The 21177-nt window shown below is 40.0% G+C and overlaps 1 protein-coding gene across 13 annotated transcripts in view; it reads left to right on the plus strand.

The window, feature by feature from the left end:
• KLHL29 (kelch like family member 29) overlaps nt 1–21177 on the plus strand; it is a 775329-nt gene that overhangs the window by 614472 nt on the left and 139680 nt on the right. For all 13 annotated transcript variants that reach the window (XM_033937815.1, XM_033937829.1, XM_033937828.1 and 10 more), the window contains one exon: nt 10580–10779. In XM_033937815.1, coding sequence (XP_033793706.1) covers nt 10580–10779 — 200 coding nt within the window. The remainder of the gene's footprint in view (nt 1–10579; nt 10780–21177) is intronic.

The following is a 21177-nucleotide window of genomic DNA, read 5'->3' on the forward strand; positions in this document are numbered from 1 at the left end:
TAGAGAGTTCCCTCTCGTTCTCTCTACCTTGGAGAGGGTGAACAACCTGTCTTTATCTACTAAGTCTATCCCCTTCAATACCTTGAGTGTTTCGATCATGTCCCCTCTCAATCTCCTCTGTTCGAGGGAGAAAAGGCACAGATTCTCCAATCTAATCCTGTCACCAACTTCCTGCCCGTGTCAGCCTTTTCTCTCTCTCTGATGTCACTTCCTAGGCGCGCAACCAGGAAGTGACACCGATGGAGAGCTGATGCTGAGGCGAGCAACAGGTTGGAGTTGCAGCTCATGCCAGTGAAGAGATAGAGGTACAGTGGGAGAGGAGTGGGAAAAAGCAGGGGAGAGAAGGAGCGGTGCCAGAGCCCCCACCAAGATGGTGCCCAGCCCCACCCCATACTAAGCCTCTGATTGTTAGTCATAATGGCTAGACTAACCAGACATTGTTTTCGTCATATTGCCATTGTTTTTGTTTTGAGTATTGACCCTTTTTCTTTGTATAGCACTATGTATGCATTGAATAAAGATAGTTGCATGTATGTAACCTGTTATGAAATACTGAAGCCAAGGGTTTCAACGTACACTTCTCCCTCCGTATTTGCGGTTTCAGCATTCGCGGTTTCAGCATTCGCGGTTTCGATTATTTGTGGTTTTTAGCTTGCTGGCTTCTCCCCCCAAAATTACTTCAGCTTGCATAGAGAAATCACTGATTCCCAGCACTTTCTTCACCGTATTTTGCCTCTCCTTCAGGAACAGGCCAGGTCTCCCACCATGTTATTTGCGGTTTCACCATATTCACAATGGGTTTTAATAGAGAACAGCGAATAACATGAAAAAGTTATTTGCGGTTTTTCTGTATTTGCGGTTCTGTTAATCCTCTATCACAGCGAATACGGAGGGAGAAGTGTATCCTCAACTATGACACCTAGATCCTTTTCCTAGGCAGTGACAACTAATGTGGAACCCTGCATCATGTAGCATGCTTTGTCTGTGGGTGGACACAGAAGTGGCCTTTGGCCAGCAGGTGTAATTTATGAAATATGGCACAACACAATTAGCAGACAAGCTGGAGATAATATCAGATTTATTCAAGGTGCTCCTAGCAACAGTGTCCAATGTGTTTCGTCAAACAAGGCTGCTTTCGGGGGCATTTGTGACAACAAAACAAAATATGTATACAATTTCAATCAAGATCATGCAATCAGAATTTAATAAAAACATCTGGATAAAAAACAAACTATATAAAACATATCAAAGTCTATAAAAGGATGGCTTACCTAGCTGGGATCAGAAACAGGTTCCATAAAGAATGAAAGCCAGCTGATGCAAAGGAACAGCTGACTCCAAATATGCAATACTGTCCCAAAACTTTTTTAAAAATCAAGGGTATGTCCAAACTAGACTAATAATGTTCCAAAGTTCTAAGAACCTTTTTGAAGACAAAAAACTACCAAATTAAAACCAAGAGCGAAGAAAGCATACTCACAAGTCTCCTTAATCTTTATGAAACGACAAACAGGCCAGCATGTGCACAAATTGGGCTTAAATAGTGAAAGCCTGATGTCACGAATAATTAGTCATTTTAAACAATTATATTCCACTAGTCGTTAAGCCCGTTACATTAACGGGTGCTAGAATTTATGTCTGTCTGTATTTTTCTTTCTGTCTCTTTACTCCCTCCATTTCCCTGTGTAGCGCTGTCTCTGCTTTCTTCCTCAGTCTGCACTCTCAAGCTGTAACATTACTGCTTAGCTTTTTCTCCCTGCAAGCATCTCTGCTCTCTTTCTCATCCCGTCTCTTTGCTATTTTTCTCTTCTTGCAGGGGTCTCTGCTCTCCTTTCTCTATATGTTCCTGATTCCTGCAAACTTCTGTTTTCTCTGTATGCTCTTGATCCTGTGTTTCCCTGTAGGTGTCTCTTCCTTTTTTTTTTTTGTTGCATGCCTGTCTCCTTGGCCGCTGTATGTTTCTCTTTTTTTGCTTTCTGTGTTTGTTTGTGTTTTTTTGCTGATTGTCTACTTGGTCGCTGTCAGTCTGTCTGTCTCATTGGCTGCTGTATGTCTGTACTGTATGTCTTTTTTTCCCTGAATTTATCCTTGGGCATTGTATTTTTTATTTTTTTCTGTTTGTCTCCTTGGCTGTTTGTTGTTTTTTTTTTTTTTTGCTGTCTCCTTGCCCACTGTCTCTCTGTCTGTCTACTTGGACACTGTATGTAAGTATGTCTGTATTTTTTTTTGTTGTCTGTCTCCTTGGCTGCTGTATGTCTGTTGGTCATTTTTTTCCTGTGTCTCTCTCTCTCCTTGTCCTCTGTATTTTGTTATTTTTTCAATCTGTCTCTTTAGCCCCCTGTCCTGTGAGTGTCTGTGTGTCTCTCTCTCTCCTTGTCCTCTGTGTTTTGTTATTTTTTCAATCTGTCTCTTTATCCCCCTGTCCTTCTGTGACTGTCTGTGTGTCTCTCTCTCCTTGTCTACTGTTGTTTGTTTGTTTTTTTCAATCTCTCTTTAGCTCCTGATCCCCTCTCACTGACCCTTGCGACTGCATGTTATTCCGGCTGGGTTTCCATGGCAACCCTGCTCGCGGGTCTGTGAGTGTAGGGCCGTTTTGTTATTTCATCGTGGGAAGCTGTCCGGGTCTGGCGGCGCCGTGTAGGGCGGAAGCAGGGAGGCGGGGCCTCAGCACCGGCTGGGCGGCTCATTCCGCCGGCCCCCAGGAGTCCGAGGCCGGCGGCGGGGGAGGCAGGGACATGCCTGGCATGCCATGGTGCAGGAGGAACGGAGATCGACGGCTGGCTGCGGTCCGGCTTGTGGAGGCGATCGGCTGGTGACGTATAAGCGCGCATGCGCACTCCTTCGGCCACAGACCTACAGCGCACGGAACACGCAAATAGGAGTGCGCATGCGCGGCTAGCTTTTTATTATATAGGATTCTATCAACATTTCTAGGCAGGTTCCAACAAGCATATATAATTTATAACAGATAAATACATTAAAACAGCAAATTCTTAATAAACTTTAAAACAATTAAAAAAAAAAAGGTTCTAGACAATCAGTATTGATATTCCTCCCTAAACAAAAATGTTTTCAACAAAATCTTGAAACAGTCAACATCACCAAGCCCTTGCAGTTGCACAGATAATTGGTTCCATAGCTGTGGTCCATGCATGTAGAACATAGATTTTCCTTTATTCTTCACAATGAATTTCACGAATCGATGGGACCACCAGGGCATTACTGTTCAAGGAATTTAAGTTCTGTGTTGGTTAACAAATACAAAGGGAGTCTAACAAAACTAGAGATTTCCTGCCAACCAATGTTTTAAAACCAAGTAGCAACAGTTTATAATGAATACGATATTCAATTGGCAACCAGTGCAATTCTTTAAGAACATGAATGATGTGTTCAAATTTAGTGTAAGGAACTAAGTACATTATTTTATTAACATGAATGGTGATAATAGGATGACAGATTTCCTGAGACAGTGGCTAACTTAAAATGGAAGACAAGAAGGAAATGTTTCTCTCTGGAATGGCTGACAGACCTGATTGCTTCATTGGGTTGATTTTCAGATCATCCAAAGCCCTTTGGCTGGCTCGCTGGCTGATATTTGGCAATGACCATGGGGCTCAAAATTTAAAAAAAAAAAAAAAAAAGTCTAAAAAGTGGCCTAAATGGGTACCAAGTACCCATAACCAAAGCTGGTTTTAGATGTATCTAAAACCAGCTTAGGCCTTTCCCCTGCCTCTAAACGCATAAAGCGAAAAGAGGCGTTTTTAGAGGAAGGGAAAGGGCGGGAGGTGGGCCGACCTAGACATAGGCATACAGCAGGTATAATCAAAAGTTTAGGCAGGTTGCCTAGTTGGCACTTATACGTATAAGTGCCGAAAAAGGGCCCGCTGAGCTGATGGCGGCTGGCGCGATCAGCTCAGCGGCCCGGCAACCTACCCACCCCTCACCGCAACCATCGCGGCAGGAGAGATGCCTCATTTCCCCTGCCACAATAGCGATACCACCAAGTGCCGCCAAATGCGGCACTTGGGATTGCTAAAGTGGCAGGAGCAATCCACCCCTTCCCCCAACACAATCAACCCCTTGTGCCCTGCGACCCCCCCCCCCAGCAACGATCCAGGCAAAGGGAGCCCAAGCCCTCCTGCCCCGCAACACCCCTCCCCAAAGCAATCTGGGCAGGAGGGAGCCCAAGCCCTTCTGCCCCAAGTCACCCCCCTCGACAAGATCGGGCAGGAGGGAGCCCAACCCCTCCTGCCCAGTGACCCCCTCCCCCCCACTAAGATCTGGGCAGGAGGGATCCCAAGCCCTCCTGCCGCAACGCGTCCTCCCCATGACAGCCCCCTGAACCCCCGATAGGCCCGCCGAACACCTCCCCCCACCCGCCGACCCGCGTTTCGCCTTCTTCTTCAGGCGGGGCTAGTGCTGCAACTGTTGGCTTACACCATTCCATTCTGTGGCCGTTCTAACATTCAAATGCGGCCGCAGAATGGAATGGTGTAAGCCAACAGTTGCAGCACTAGCCCCGTCCAGAAGAAGAAGGCGAAACGCGTTGGTGGGAAATAGTGCGGCCACACAGTTGATATATATAAGATAAGTGCATTATCCATTAGTGAATTTTTGAAAATGGAATGCTTGAAGTTTTTATAAGCAAAAAATATGAAGAAATATTTATAAAATTAATATGTTTAAAGAAAATTTTCATGACAAGTTACGAGTTGAACTATAAAATATAAAAAGAAAAAAATATTAGGTTTGATATACACAGGGTGAACTCAGTGAGGAGTGCTGCTACGCTGATATCTTTCAGAGTAGCGTTCTGAGATATCCCCAGTGTCTATATATCAAAGTTTAGTTCTTTGCATTTGGAGTTATACATGGCAAGATAGCTGGTTTGCTTTGGACTGTTATTTAATACTTGCCACAAAGCCATTGATTTCTACCTAATAGACAACAGGCACATGTCCTGAAACAGAGGCAAGCATTATTTTAGTAGAAAACTATAAGAAATAGTGCAGCCAATGTGGGTAAATCTGTACAAATAAAATTTAAATGCACTACAAGACATCCAAATGGATAACTGAGACATGAAATTGCTGATCTGCTGTTAGTGATCTGTAACCTGTTGCTAACATCATCTGTAGTACCTGAAGATTGGAGGGGGGCCAATGTTGTGCTGATTTTTAAAAAGGGTTTCTGGGGAGATTCTAGAAGTTACAGAGCAGTAAGCCTGACTTCATTCCCAGGCAAAAAATTGGAAACAACTATGAAAACTAAAATTGTGAAACACACGGACAAACATGATTTAATGGGACAGAGTCAGCATGGCTTCAGCCAAGGGAGGTCTTGCTTCACCAATTTGCTTGATTTCTTTGAAGGTGTGAATAAACGTGGATAATGGTGAGCTGGTTGATGTAGTGCATCTAGATTTTCAGAGAACTTTTGACAAAGTTGCTCATGAGAGGCTCCTCAGAAAATTAAAGAGTCATAGGATAAGAGGCAATGTACAGTTGTAGATTAGGAATTGGTTATCATACAGAAAACAGAAGGTAGGTTTAGATGGGCATTTTTCTCAGTGGAGGAGGGTAAATAGTGGAGTGCCACAGGGATCTGTTCTGGGACCGGTGTTATTTCACTTATTTATAAATGATCTGGAAATTTGAACTAAGAGTGAGGTGATTAATTTTGTAGTTGACACTAAACTGTTCAAAGTTGTTAAAACCCATGCAGACTGAAAAATTGCAGGTGGACCTTAGGAAATTGGAAGACTGGGAGTCCAAATGGCAGATGAAATTTTATGTGGTCAAATGCAAAGTGATAAACATTGGGAAGAATAACACAAATCATACTTACCCAATCCTGCGGTCAACCTTGAAGGTCAGCGCCCAAGAAAAAGATCTGGGTGCCATTGTAGACAGTATGCTGAAACCATTCTCCCAATGTGCAGTGGTGGCCAAAAAAGGAAGCAAGGTGCTAGAAATTATTAGAAAAGGGATGGTAAACAAGACTAAGGCCTCCTTTTACTAAAGTGCACTAGCGTTTTTTAGCGCCAGGAGCTGCGCTGAATGTCCCGTGCAGCTCCTGATGCTCATAGGAGCTCTATGAGCGTCTGGAGTAGCTCACAGCTCCTGGCACGGCTCCTGGTGCTAAAAATCGCTAGTGTGGTTTAGTAAAAGGGGGCCTAAGAATGTTATAATGCCTCTATATCACTCCATGGTGCAATCTCACCTTGAGTATTGTACTCAATTATGGTTGCTTTATCTAAAAAAAGATGTAGCGGAACTAGAAAAGTTTCAAAGAAGAGTGACCAAGATGATAAACGGAGTGGAACTCCTCTTTTACAAGGAAAGACTAAAGCGGTGAGGAGGAGGTATGATTGAAATCTACAAAATCCTAAACGGTGTAGAATGGGTACAAGTGAATCAATTTTTTACTCTCAAAAATTACAAAGACTAGGGGACACTCAATAAAGTTACAGGGAAATACTTTTAAAACCAATAGAACAAAATGTTTTTTTCACTCAGAGAATAGTTAAACTCTGGAACGCATTGCCAGAGGATGTGGTAAGAACAATTAATGTAGTTTGTTTTAAAAAGATTTGGACAAGTTCCTGGAAGAAAAGTCTATAGTCTGACATTGAGACAGACATGGCAGAAGCTACTACTTGCCCTGGATTGGTAGCATGAAATGTTGCTAATATTTGGGTTTCTGCCAGGTACTTGTGACCTGGAATGGCCACTGTGAAGGCTATTCTTATGTTTGTATGTTGTGATCTTTTAATACCCCTGACAAATCTGCATATTCAGAAATGTAGATTGCGCCAAGCATCACTCTTCTTTTGATTTATTTTTATCTATTGTAGATGTCTGATCTTCTTCCACAGCTGCAAAAAAAAAAAAAAAGCATTTGAATAAATCACATGCAAAAACAGGGACAGAGCAAAGAAATGTTTAAGTAGAAAATGTATGTCACATTTCAATTTCCTGTTTGCTGGAATATCTCTTACAGTATCATTGCCAAAAAAACCGTACTGTTTTATACTGTTATGCAAATTTGCACAAATATGCTTTTTTTTTTTTACCTGAGGTACAAGTAAATGTTTAATACTGATTGCATTAAGGAAATAATGACAGCTGTATCCTATGAATAAATTCTAGGTTTTACATAAGACAAATGAACAGCTGAATTAATTTTCCATAATAGTGTGGCAGGGTTGCAGTAGAAGATGCTTTTAAATTATTAGCAGAAAGATGCTACTCCTATGTACAGTGTGAAAGATGGTAAAGGAGCTGAAAATATGTTTCTGACCTTCAAAAAGTAGGGTCACTGTCTTAACACCCTTTTTCCCCAATTGATGTTACTGAGATCTCTCTCTCTCTCTCTCTCTCTTTTTAATCTTTCAGGAGTAACTATGCTTAGTGTTGCAGCTTCCCCAGAGAATCATGCAGTGGAATCTGGGCTCTCTGTTTCGGTAGCTTACAAACACTAATTCACACTTCAAATGCAGGACATGTTTGGATCCCAAATTGTTTAGCACTTTATGCAGGAGAAGACCTAGGCCACAGTCATGAAAGCTCCTAAAAGATGGCTGCTGGCTTCCTGTGGCAGAGCTGGTTGCTTCCCTTCCCTCCGCTTCCCCCCCCCCCTCTCCGCTTGCTCTAACTGTGTTGTTTGTCTGTCTATCTGGTATTCTGTTTTCAAAGCAGTGCCATTCAGGGCCTCCTTTCAGTGCTAAGAAGGGAACAATATATTTTAGACTATGACAGTTCTAACATAAGCTGTCATAAACTTATGCACTCACACATACAATTTTTGTATATCTAAACTGTAATTTAAAAAAAAAAATAGGACAGCAATAAAACTTGGCTCACAAATAGTCCTATGATAGAACTGTAAAGGTTCTTGTAATAAACACAGTAAGTAGCATGAGAAAATATTTTTCCAAACCATAACTAATTATGATGTTGTCATTTACAGTTCATCTACATGGGTTTTTCAATAAAATGCACATAATAGAAATTTTAAACTAAAAGAAAGGCTACGGAGAAAGAAAGTTTCTTAAAATGTTTCCTGAAAACCAATGGTCACTTGGTGGACTGAAGAAACTTAGAGGAAGAGTCTCAAAACTCACAGGTAAAATCCAGTGAGTTGATGTAGTGGCCGTAGTGGGAGCGATTTTATTTTTAGGGCAATTCTCAGCATAGTAGCATGCAAAATATGTGCAAGCTATTTGTGCGGAGAATCGCCGATAAAGGGGGCGGAAGAACTAAGCCTCACATTTGCTCAGCAAGAGTAATCGCTAAGTACAACTCCTCCTTCCTGTCAAAGATGAAAAACAACCCAAACAAAAACATGCCTATGGCTGCTACTCTCCCTGCCTGTTGCGATTGGCTCAGCTGGCAGGAAGAGCAGTGATGCTTACTCCCTGCCACTGCCAGGCCCCTCCCCTCACCCTCCGACAACCTCCTGCACTTTAAATTAAAGGACGGCAAGAAGGATGCCCACTCCCTCCTGCCATCGGAGTTCCCCTCCCTGCCCCCCAATGACCACCCTCAATGACCTCCCACTCCCCCCTCTCCACAATCCCCACACACACACCAAAAACCACCCGATACTCTCCTGCACTTTAAACTGAGAATTGGCAGCAGGGATGCCCACTCTCACCCACCATCGGGATCCCCCCAACGACCCCCCAAATGAAGCACAATGAGGTCATTAATATTAAAATGGGCTTCTATTTAAATGAGCACTCCGGGCAATTCTCTATCATCGCCAGGTGATTCTGTAACCTTGTTGTGCTACGTTTGCAGGCAAAATTTTCCAACAGGGTCTGAGTTGTAGTCTTGCATGTCTGGAGAAATCCGGACATCTGGTAACCCTACCTAAGTTCAATGAAAAACACTATTTAAACGGTTGTTCACTGATTATTAAGGTGCCTACCATTGCCTAAAAAAATCAGTGCTGGATTTGTGCCTCCATAGGTGCTTTACCACGCCTAACGCCACCATAGGTATGGCTAACGCTGGAAGCGGTATTAGGTAGTGTAAAGCGCCTGCGAAGGTGCGCGATTCACATCAGAGTTAGGTGCCGGAAATGAAGGCCTGGAAAACCCTGGATTTTATTTCTGGCACCTATCTTTGCCAGAGGTGTGATTCTCTAACGGGTGCCGTCGCATGATTGGAACGCGATTGGCAGCTGCTTTTAATGCGGCCATTTGACAATGGCGCCAGTTAGAGTATCTGGGCCAAAAAGTATATCTGAACTCAAGAAAGCTTGGGACAAGTACATTGGATCTCCAAGGGAGAGGAAGGGATAATACGATGGCATGGTGAAGCAGACTAGATAGGCCACATGGCCTTTATCTGCCTTCATTTCTCTGTTATAGCTCTATGATAGGTCTATTTATAAGCCAAGTATTATTGTAGTCATTTATTTGTTATAGAGAAAACTATAAGGGGTCCTGGGTTTTGTTTTTTTTTTAAACACAGTGTATATAGAGGTAAATATATCTTCACACAGCCTTTTTCCTATTTTCAAAATTGGATTGGCTAATTTCACGCTTTGTTTTGGTAAAAATTTGAGAATGGCACGGGACAAATTTTTCCCCTTCCCCGCAGGAACTCATTTTCCCCATCCGGTCCTCGCAAGTTTTGTCGCTGTCGCTGTCCCTGCCCCATTCCCGTAAGCTCAGCCTTAACCGCACAAACCTCAAACACTTAGGATTTTAAACAGTTTCAGGCTTGTGCAGATGAGGACAGAGCTTGCAGGAAGGGGACAAGGACAGGAAAAGAACTCGTGGGGATGGGACGGGAAAATTTGTCCCTATGTCATTCTCTAGTAAAAATCTTTTGTGTGTGTTAAGAATTAACACGTTCAATATAGTAGGTTAAAATTTAAGGCTGATTTTTGCCTGTACTAAATTTCTTAAGATGCACTAACAACATTCATAAGCTAGACATAAAACACCTACCTACTGTACCTGAATGAATGCACCTTTGATAACATTCAGGTTTGCAAGTGGTATACAAGAAATGAAATAAGTATAAGTACCACATATAACACATGCATTAATTACGTTGGCTGACTTAAGGTCCTTCAAGATTTCTCTTAAACAGCATATCTCCTAGACAAAATGGGTTATGTTTTTATCCTCTGTTTTTAAATGTTTCTTATTCCTCCATTGAATTGGCTATAAATGAGATTTTAAAAATGGACTTCAAATGTATTGATTCCCTTTGAGAGCTCTTTCTTTTCATCAGTGCTGGTTCATTCTTTTTCCCTGTCTGCAACCTTTTTTTTTTTATTTGTTTGTTTTGCATGAGAATGCACAATAGCAATAAACAGAATTTAGTTTTGGTAGGGTGGTTTTGTATCGATGTCTTGTAAAATATGCTTCAGACTCTTCTCTTTCAGATGCAGCTAAATCATTAAGTTCAGTTACTTTAAATACCAATGTACTTCAGCTCCATAAAAATTGAGAGAGCTAATGAACCATGAAGTGATTTTCTAGTCCTTGCTAAACGATAAATGGCAGAAAACTGGATGGTTAATGTCCTCTGAGAATTTCATTGTCTGCTGTTACCAGGTCATCACGGGACAGTGTCAGAATTGGAGAACCACTGGAATTGGCCATGTCCAACATTAATGCTGATGTCCTGGAATTACTACTGGAATTTGTTTATACAGGTTCCTTAATAATAGATTCTGCCAATGCAAAAACTCTTCTAGAGGCAGCCAGCAAGTTCCAGTTTCATACTTTCTGTAAAGTCTGTGTTTCTTTTCTAGGTAAGTGTCAATTTATTTTACAAATTTAGTTGTAGCCTTGCATGAATGTGTATACCTGGTTGCATTGTTAAGAAATTTGAGAGTTAAAAGTATGTAGGAGCTAAGCTATAATTAAACAAAGTCTTATAAAACCCAGAATCCTATTCAGTGTTTTTCATTTGACTTGAAGAGTGCTGAACTTCCTACTATTCAAACAAATATGAACTTAAAAATTTCATATCTGATGCCTCTTCAGTATAGTAGTGTAGACTGTTTGATGCTGATTTCAGATTATTTAGTTGTATCTGCAGCTATGTTTTTATGAGTTAAATTGCTGAAAAATATAATTTATTCAGGAAAAATAAAGCACTTGCATTTAGAATAATAGAAAATGATATTCATGTGCACTAATAGCCAGTAGAGGCATTTTGAATGGTTGTCAAGGAAGGCAGTATATAGGTGTTTTATAAATAGAACTTTGTAGAACCCCCTAGTGGTAGTGTGATGCAATTACATTACAATTAACTATATGAGATGATATAAGCATGGTCAGATGTTTCAATAAGCTTCTCCTTCACTTCACAGCAGCACAGAGGTTAAACATTTAACCATTTGTATTTAATTGCTGCAACTTTAAAAAACAACAACAACACAATAGCAATTTAGGGAGAAAGAAAAAGAAAAGGGTATGTTCAGATGTTGTTTAAACAAGGTAAATTAAAGTCTAAATGAATAGGAAAGCTAATTTACCATTCACATGTGATCAAATTTACATTGATTACACCATTATAGTTAGTGATAATATTCAAACCTCAAACATGTCATGCCTTTCAGCTTAATACCAACTTTGTTCTAGGATTTCCAGAACCACAGGTAAGAATTTGACTAGTTGACTCTTTTAAAACCAGAGAGTGTTTCTCAGTCTCATAGTTCAATAAAATACAAAAAATATATATACGCGTGCACACCAAAGTACAGTATTCAAGAAGACCCCCTGTTTTCACCAGTATTGCTGCTTTCTTGCATTGGGTACTGCTAAATTGAAGATCCAGATGTTTGCTACTATCCTATCTGTAAACAAATGAAAGGAAGCAAAACCCTAACCTCCCTGGTTGAATGCAGGATAAAGTAAGTGCCTTCTTAGGCTAAGGCTATGTATTTCTAACTAATGTGCAAAATAACATATAATTCTTTTTTCTCTAAACTGACCCAGGAAAACAAAGAAAGTTTCTGATATGAAATCAGCTCACAGAGTTTCAACACACACACATACAATATCTGAGCCACCTCAGCTTTACTTGTATATCCAAGTAATTTTGATTCAGAAATAATGAAACTCCTTTGTAATTACCTCACAGTTTCACTCGGAGCCTGCTAGTATATCAGAAATGCTGACTAGAAACAGCTCTGCAACGCAGAACGTCTTAGAATTCTAAGACAAATCACTCTTAAGGCTTTAGACCTTCAGTTCTCAAAGGAGCTTTCAAAAACAGTTTCAGATTCTCCAGGCTTTATAGAACTGTATATACTGGTTAAGGTCTCAGCAAATTAGTAATCAGAAAAAGCTTCAGGAATGCACTCCAGCACTGCAACAGAAAAACAGCTGAATACTAAATTAAATGCAGAATATTTGCTTTAAACACCAATTATATTAGGCGATCTGAGTTGACTCAGTGAAGGAATTAAATTTCTCTATTTCTCAGTACTTAATATTTCTTTTTAGCAACGTGGGTTACAAAAATCCAATTTAAATTCTGAAATATACTTTTAAAAGTTATCAATTTTCCTTCACAACCTTCTTATTACACACCTAAGCTCAACAGTCCATAAGCAGGTTTAATTTCCAGCATTTCACATGAAATCAAACATTTACCAAAATATTTCAAAAATATTCACTCCTTACACACACACCCAACTCCAGAGCTGACATACAAATTTTCACTCAGCAATCACACACCATTTCCTCACCAGCTCCTTGTGCTGCCTTAAACCCTCTGCTCTCCTTCAGCTCACAATAACAATCCTGGAACTCTTAATGCAGCTTCCCCTAAGCTTCCTGCCTCAGACTCTGTCTCTTATCTTTCTGATCTCTGTACAGCTCCCAGGCTCTGTGCATTAGCCCTACCTCTGAGCAGCTCTCAGAATTTCCTTCCTTCTTCTCCCTGTGAGTTCTTTACATTTTTTTTTCTTCCTGTTACATAACCACATAAATACACTATCCCTTCTAAATTGCAGAAAGTATAAATGGTTTGGGAGACTACTATGCTCCTGATGAAGTCTGCAGTGAAACATACACTCTATTGATTGTTTGAAGTCCCCCGCTATTATAGATATTAAACTACAGCCTTAAACAAGCACATCTTTATTTTGAACACTACAATAATGGTTTTGTTTTGGAAAAGAAAATAATATTTTGAATATTTGGGAGGCTTTTCTGATAATGGTGATGCCATTTTTCTCATGGTGAGTTAATTTATGCAACTCGTGGCAGTGGCACCTTGAAATCTTTTCCTCCCATTTAGTGATTTTCTGAATATAATTTAGAATTGACTGATTTGATCACTGGATTTCTTAACCTAGTTGGATTGAGTTTTAAAAAGTCAATCATTTATCCTGTTTCTTTGAAATAAACTACTTTTTTCTTCATTATCTGGGCCACCACTGATCTGTATTGCTGCCCTTGTAAATGATTTTCATGGTGTCCCCTAGTACCATGTACATTCCCTATCCCAGTGGTCTATTTGATGGACTCCTTTATTGTCATATCACCTACCCACTCCACCCACGCCAAAAAAATTGAGTGTCTAAAGACCCTTTACTGGTGGAGTGGTGTTGGACTAAGGCTACTTGATTTCTGATAGCTGCATCTGGAACACTTGTTCCCTGTTTGGAGGGGGTAGATAGCTCTCTGTTGAAACATCCACATGAGAAATATACCTGAAAGTATTTACTTTAAACATTCTTATTCAATAGAATGGCCTCCAACCTAGCAAGTATGTCATAGATTGTGATCCTATTGAACAGGGAAAATATGTACCTGAATATAACTCGCTTTGGAAAAAGGCGTGAGCTAAATACATGCATGCAAAGATACAAGTGAAATACTTATGTAACAGAAAAATTCTGATCATTCAACGAGATCCTAATTTTATCACATGTAAATTCTGTGTAGGCGACATTGGGCTTTTATATAAAGGAACTGCTAATATACTTTAATGAATAATAGCTTCCAACCTCAGTCATTCTCTGGCTGTTCTTGATCCTTATTTGTTATCTCTCCATCTCTCTTCCTCTGGCAAACATCGTCAGTTACTGCTGTAAACTTAATAGAAAAAGTGAGTAAGCTGGGGTAGGTACCACCCACTCCCCCTACTGCCAGGGCCATGATGAAAAAATTGGACTTGGTGCCTCTGCTTGCTCTTCCAGCTGACTCAGCAGTGCAAACCATCAGGGCTGGCTCATTCTATGGACCAAAATCCCAGTCTATCTTCAAACTTGTAGAGAGAGGTCAGGCTGGGATTTTGGCACTTTTTAGTGCCAGTGCCTCATCTGGTCCAGCAGGAGGGGAAGACTTGAGAGAGAGGGAGATATATCGAATCACAGGGAGAAAGGAGAAAGATACCAGATTGGGGGTTGGGGGGGGGAGGCGCAAATCTGCTTTAAAAGTTGGCTCAGGGCACGACAGTCCCATGAGCCGGCCCTGAAAACCTTCATCGTTACTTCGGAACCTGTGCCCTGTGGATTTCTCTGTGAGTTGTCCTAGCCCTGGCATTGGCATTGCATATTTCCTTGTGTCATTTTAGATATCACCACCAGAGGACACTAATCATACTCAGCATCTGTGGTGATATTTATGATTCCCTTACTAATGTGACTAAAACATAGGTATTACAGCGGGACATACTTAGAGTAAATTTTAGATATGAGAGAGGAAAACTACTTTTCTTGTGCAAGGGAAATACTTCACTTTGCATAGAATGTTGAATTTTGGGCAGATTGGACGGGCCATATAGCCTTTATCTGCTTTCATTTCCTCTGTTTCTTTCTTTTCCTTTAATCAACTTATTCTTTATTCTTATAAGTAGTTTAACATGGTTTATTTTGTCTGAAAAGCAGCATAACTTTCTGAATTAATTTAATTTGAAACCTATAAATTGCTAGCCCAGAAGTGCCCACAGCCGTGTACTGCTAATGAAAGCATCAATATTACCCAAAGGTCATAAATCTTGCTATATATCGCCTTGGGTGAATTTCTTCAAAAAGGTGGTAAATAAATCCTAAGATAGATAGATAGTTAGATGTGTAAGTAAATTAAAAATTGAAATGCATCTCAGCAATGTTTCGTTGAAAAGAAATCAGAATGTTATCTATAGCTGCAAAGATCAGACATTCATTAAAGAAGGGGAAACAAAGTCATGTTAAAATATATACAAATGCAGTATCATTAACATGAACTGGAGATCCTATTATCAGAAAAATAGTGCGTTATATGGAATTTGACAAAAGCATTTACCTGGTGTCCAACTTTCTTTGGCACAGAAGATATGACTGGCAAAGTATATAAAGTGATATATCAGTACCTAGTTTCTGTGTTCAAACTCATAGCTAATGGCAGCTTTGCTAAAAAAGGGAAAGGTAATGGGATTTGATATGCTGCCTTTCTGTGCTTACAATTCTAAATGCTTTACATATTATATACAGATACTTATTTTGTGCCTGGGGCAAAGAAAGGTTAAGTGAATTGCCCAGAGACATAAGGAGTTGCATCACTTGATTTGGACTATAACAGGATGCAATAAGAGACTAGCTTCAGCTTCCTTAGTTCTGACTAGTCCAAAGGTCTAGATCAGGGGTGTCAAAGTCCCTCCTCGAGGGCCGTAATCCAGTCGGGTTTTCAGGATTTCCCCAATGAATATGCATTGAAAGCAGTGCATGCACATAGATCTCATGCATATTCATTGGGGAAATCCTGAAAACCCGACTGGATTCCGGCCCTCGAGGACCGACTTTGACACCTGTGGTCTAGATGTTTCAGGCATACTTGTGCCTTTAGCCTTCCCTTTCTGCTTAATCCTAATTATAAGGAAAAAACAAAACAATACCAGAAAATACACTTTTAATTTATATAGCATACATTTTCAAGGGGGGGCATACACTGGACAGAACATAGGCGGACCTCCCATTTACATCAGTAATATACAAAATTCTGTAAGGTATCCATATCTTTGTCGTATTTAGGTACCTGTGCTTATGTCAGCTATAAGGGTGGTGTATGTTTGGGTTCCTAAATGTTAGGCCCTTTTATCAGGTTATGCTAATATTCTGTAATGTAGGCTTGTTCAATCTTTTTTTTCTAAAGAGGGGGCCATATTTTATATTTTGTAACACTGTTGTATTTTGTCATATGCTTTGTCAAATAGTGGCAAAATACAACAGTGTGTCATTCCTTTCACACCGGTGTGTCTGTCTCTCTCTTATCTACCCACAGCCTTCATCAAGTCTACTTGCTCTTTCTCACATGCCCTCCCAGGCGTTAACCAGTCTCTTTCTTCTCACCTGTTTTCAGTTGCTGAACAAATAATAGGCTTCCTGCTTCCCTACCATGACTTGACTCTCTGCAAGTCTGAGCTACATAGTGCTGGAAGTTCAGGTTGGTCTCATGGTTTCAAGTCTTGTGAGACCAATCCAAACTTCCAGCTTTGCTCAACTCAAACATACAGAGATCGGAGTCATGGCGGGGAAGCAGGAATCTTCTTGCTATAAGCACCACATGAATTACCAAGTTTCCAAGGGCCAGAAAAAAGCACATGGAGAACTGGGTTCTGGTCCCAGGACAATAGGTTATAGCAGTGATTCCCAACCCTGTCCTGGAGGAACACCAGGCCAATCGGGTTTTCAGGCTAGCCCTAATGAATATGCATGAGAGAGATTTGCATATGATGGAAGTGATAGGCATGCAAATTTGCTTCATGCATATTCATTAGGGCTAGCCTGAAAACCCAATTGGCCTGGTGTTCCTCCAGGACAGGGTTGGGAACCACTGGGTTATAGAACAGAACTGTCTGCAAAGAGTCCAATATGCTGCAGTGTGACTCCTAAAAAGCCTTGACCCTTTCGATCATATCTCCCCAGCACTGATACAGGTCCACTGACTCCTAATATAACAACGCAATATCTTCAAGCAACTAGTATTAGCGTTTAAACACTTCCACGACATGACACCTGACTATGTAGCGATGAAACTCCCAATATACCACTCTCAGCGGTCCCTCCATTCACAACGGGAACTCAGACTTTCCAATGCTCCAGCAAACAGCCTCCAGTGGGAAACAGCCCCAAAGTGATCATATTCCTATAGCATTCTTAAATTATGGAATCAACTCCCTCCTGCCATTAGGGCAATTGATAACCTACTGATCTTCCAGAAAGCAGTAAAGATGCTTCTTTTGATGGACCGGATCAATTCTCCTCTCAAACTATGACAGACTTTGCTTCAACGTACCTTACCTCAGAACACCTGTGCCTGCTAACCAGTTCTTCTACCGTTCACTGCAGATATGTTGTTAACTATTCATGACTATTATTTATTTTCTCACATTCTCTATAAGTTGTAAGTTATTGATTCTATAGCTTTGTGTTTTGATTCTGTAGCATGTTATTGACTCTGTAATGTACGTATCTATGTTCCTGAAAACTTTGTGGATAGATCCTTGTAACCCGTTCTGGGCTCCTGGGGAGGACGGGCTATAAAAATGAACAGATAAATAAATAGGTTATATATGCCTACTATAATAGAACCTATGCATCTAGATTCTGGGTTAATATAACCTCCTAATGCTTGACTTTGGGGTGCCTAAATGAAGGCTCCCAGTTGTAGAATTAGCCTCAGAGGGCAATTCTGTAGAGGGTTGCCTGTCTATAGGACCTATCTGGAGCCTATTCTATAAAGCGGGGATGGCTATAATGCAGCATGTGGTGTACACCCGGTGTTTACCGAATTGTGTTAAGAATATTTATGTAGTAATGCACTGCTATGCATTTGCATGTTTTGCATCTCATTCCTATTTATCACAGGGTAATCTACATAAAGCTGTGTCAGGGCACCAAAACCAGTGTTGGAGCCCTTTAACACATACTAAAGGGTAATAACATGGGTTAGTGCCTTAACGCAGCTTAATAACTACCCCCTAAAAAGTGATGAATGATACCTGTAAATATGATTTTTGTGCTTTCTCTGTCATTTCATATAGGTTCCCTTACCTTTCCTCTCATAAATGCATTACCATGACTTAATGATCAAGATTATTAGATCATGCAAAATGAGGTAGATATTCTTTACTAAACGTGTGGCAGAAATAGGAAGGGCCAAGGGGAGGATTTAATTGTAAAAATTCATTATACTTCCTTTATTAGACCTGCATAATGTATAACTTTTTATTGTCCAATTTAATTGTTTTGCCTCCAGTGTTTTCCTGTAGAGAGAGAATACAGTATGCTGCACGGTGATAAGCATCCAATTTTCATTTGTTACCAAAGAAATGTAGAGGACAAGATGGTTTGCTTTAAGCAGGGTTAAACTATGATCAATACTTTACAAGATTTCTGAGCTTATCGCGTGACCTTTTTATTTTCCCATGCAGTCCCTCTTGCTTTTTCCATTCCAAAAACTCCTTTGTTAAACATGTGTTGACTGTACCTTTAATATATCACATTGATTGTCGCTTTAATCATGAATTGATAATGAGTGTGGCTGTTGGGGAGAATAGATTACTATTCAAGTCTCTATCTACTGTCATCTACTATGTTACTATGTTAAAGATTACTCTTAGAAATCTTCCAGACAAGAAAGTTTGTAGCTACTGTATTGATGTGCATTATTGACTACTCTGAGAAATTGTAGGAGGACATTGACACTCGAGGACTGTGCATCGAAAAGACAGATGACATGAAATATGGAGATGTGCATAGGGAAAAAATAATCAAAACTGATGCAAGGTCTGTGTTAAGGGTCACCACCCAGCAAAATCCTTGGGCATTGAAATCCTTGGACATTGTTGAAATCCTTGGTTTGGTGCAACTTGATCATCAATAAGGAAAAGGAATACTAGGTATTTTTTAAGACAAAAAATGCAAAATAAAGTATAACGCATCGGTATAAATCCATGCTGCAAACTAACTCTGAATATTATTATTATTTATAATATGCATTTATATACAGCCTATCAAAGTTATCTAAGCAGTTTTACAGTCAGGTACTCGAGCATTTTCCCTTTCTGTCCAGGTGGGCTCACAATCTATCTAACATTCCATTAACTGTAATTAATCACCTTATCCACCTTATCTAAAAAATAAATAAATAAATAAACCCTAGAAAATTATAGAGAAGGGTGATGAAAATGATAGATGATGAAGAGGTTAGGGCATGTTAGCTTGAAGAAGACAGCTGAGAGGATATATTAAAGAGGTCTTTAAAATCATGAATTGGGTGGAATAGGTAAATGTATGTTTATTAAAATTTAATATACAACAACTTGAGTAGACCTAAGCGGCTTACAAAACACATACAAACAAACAAAAAACACAAGAAATAAAAACAGAACAAATATAAAATCAAATAAAAAGTAAGGAACTCCATTATTGTAATAGGAAAGACATGAAAAGAGCCATTCAAAACTTTCCAGTCTTATTAAACATTATATTCTGCAGAGAAGCTAGTGTATTATGTTGTCATCACTTAACTCAACATTGAAGCCCTCCTTCAACAGAAAAATCTTAAAAAGATTTTAAAATTTTCTGAAGTTTTCTTCTATGTGAATAGAATTTGGAAGATGATTCCATAAAAAATGGTATCAAATAAAAGAAGGCTTTCATTCAAGTCAATTCCTACTTAGCTTCTTTTTAAAAAAAAAAAAAGATGGTACTACTAATCCAGGGGTAGGAAATTCTGGTCCTCGAGAGCTGGAGCCAGGTCAGGTTTTCAGGATATCCACAATGAATATGTATGAGGTGGATTTGCATGCACTGCCTCCTTGAGATGAAAATCTATCTCATGCATATTTATTGTGGATATCCTGAAAACCTGACCTGGCTCCGGCTCTCGAGGACCAGAATTGCCTACCCCTGTACTAGTCTATGGTATTGTAAAGATCTAAGAACCATAGTTGGAGTATATGGAATAGAGGATTTTGCCTTTTCAAATATTACTAATACTAGGGGATAGTCCAGAAAGCAATAGGTAGCACATTTAAACAAAATCCAGTAAAGTAATTAACTGAGCACATAATTAAACTGTGGGATTTGTGACAAAAAGAGATAGTTAAAACAGTTACCCCACCCCCTTTTTTTTACAAAACTGTAGCTCATTTTATAGCACCGGCCGTGGCGGTAACAGCTCCAATGTTCATAGGAATTCTATGAGCGTCGGAGCCATTACTGCCGCTGCCAGTGCTAAAAGCCACGCTATGATTTTGTAAAAGGGAGGGATTAATGTAGCTGAGTTTAAAAAGGCTGTCAAACAGCCCCACCATCCTGCAAATTACTACCTATCCTAAATGCTACCCCTCCAATTCACAATTGCCCCAACTAATACACACATAAGGGTTAGAAAGAATTGCTTGAGGCACACTCTACATGCTTTCTCCACTTGTATAGCTGAATGTATAATTGAGCACAATCGAAACAAATTTCTATGACAATGGAAGATGCAATGAGGCAATTTGACAAACTGAGGAGTAACAAATTGCCTGGACTGGATGGTATACATGCCAGAGTGCTGAAAGAATTGAAAAATGAACTTGCAGAGCTATAAGTTAACCTTGATAGGCGGTATATAAATACCTAATAAAATATTGTTAATAATTTGTAATTTATCTTTAAAATCCAGTATATTGGAGGGTAGACAACATAATGCCAGTTTTAAAAAAGGGTTCCAGAGGAGAACTATAAAATTATAGAGTCTGATGTCAGTGCCGGGCTGCACATTTAATGTGTTTTTAATGCGATTAGCGCACTAAAATTTCAACTCGCGTTAATAATTTTAACATATTAATCTCATCAAGCTCCCTACCCTGTACCTCTATTTGTTTTACCATTTCCTCCTTCTGCTACCTCTCTCCTTTTTCTGTCCTTCCTGTGCTCGTGTGCATGCTCACATTGAACCTCAACCTCTCTCTCCCCATGCAGGCCCTCCCAGCTTGCTTTTACAGTCTGCAGTGCCAAAAACACATTGCTTCTTTAAAGCCGTGAGCTCTCCCCTCTGCAGGAAACAGAAAGTTCTGTTCAGAGCAGGTGAGATCTACAGAGGGGGAGCTTTTGGGCTATAGAGAAGCAGTGTGTATTTGGTGCTGTAAACTGTAAAAGCAAGGTGGGAGGGCTGGCAAGGGGAGGGAGAGAGACATACTGCACGGGAGGGGATGGCAG

This window comes from Geotrypetes seraphini, chromosome 3, assembly GCF_902459505.1.
Source record: "Geotrypetes seraphini chromosome 3, aGeoSer1.1, whole genome shotgun sequence".
In the NCBI taxonomy this organism is placed as follows: Eukaryota; Metazoa; Chordata; class Amphibia; order Gymnophiona; family Dermophiidae; genus Geotrypetes; species Geotrypetes seraphini.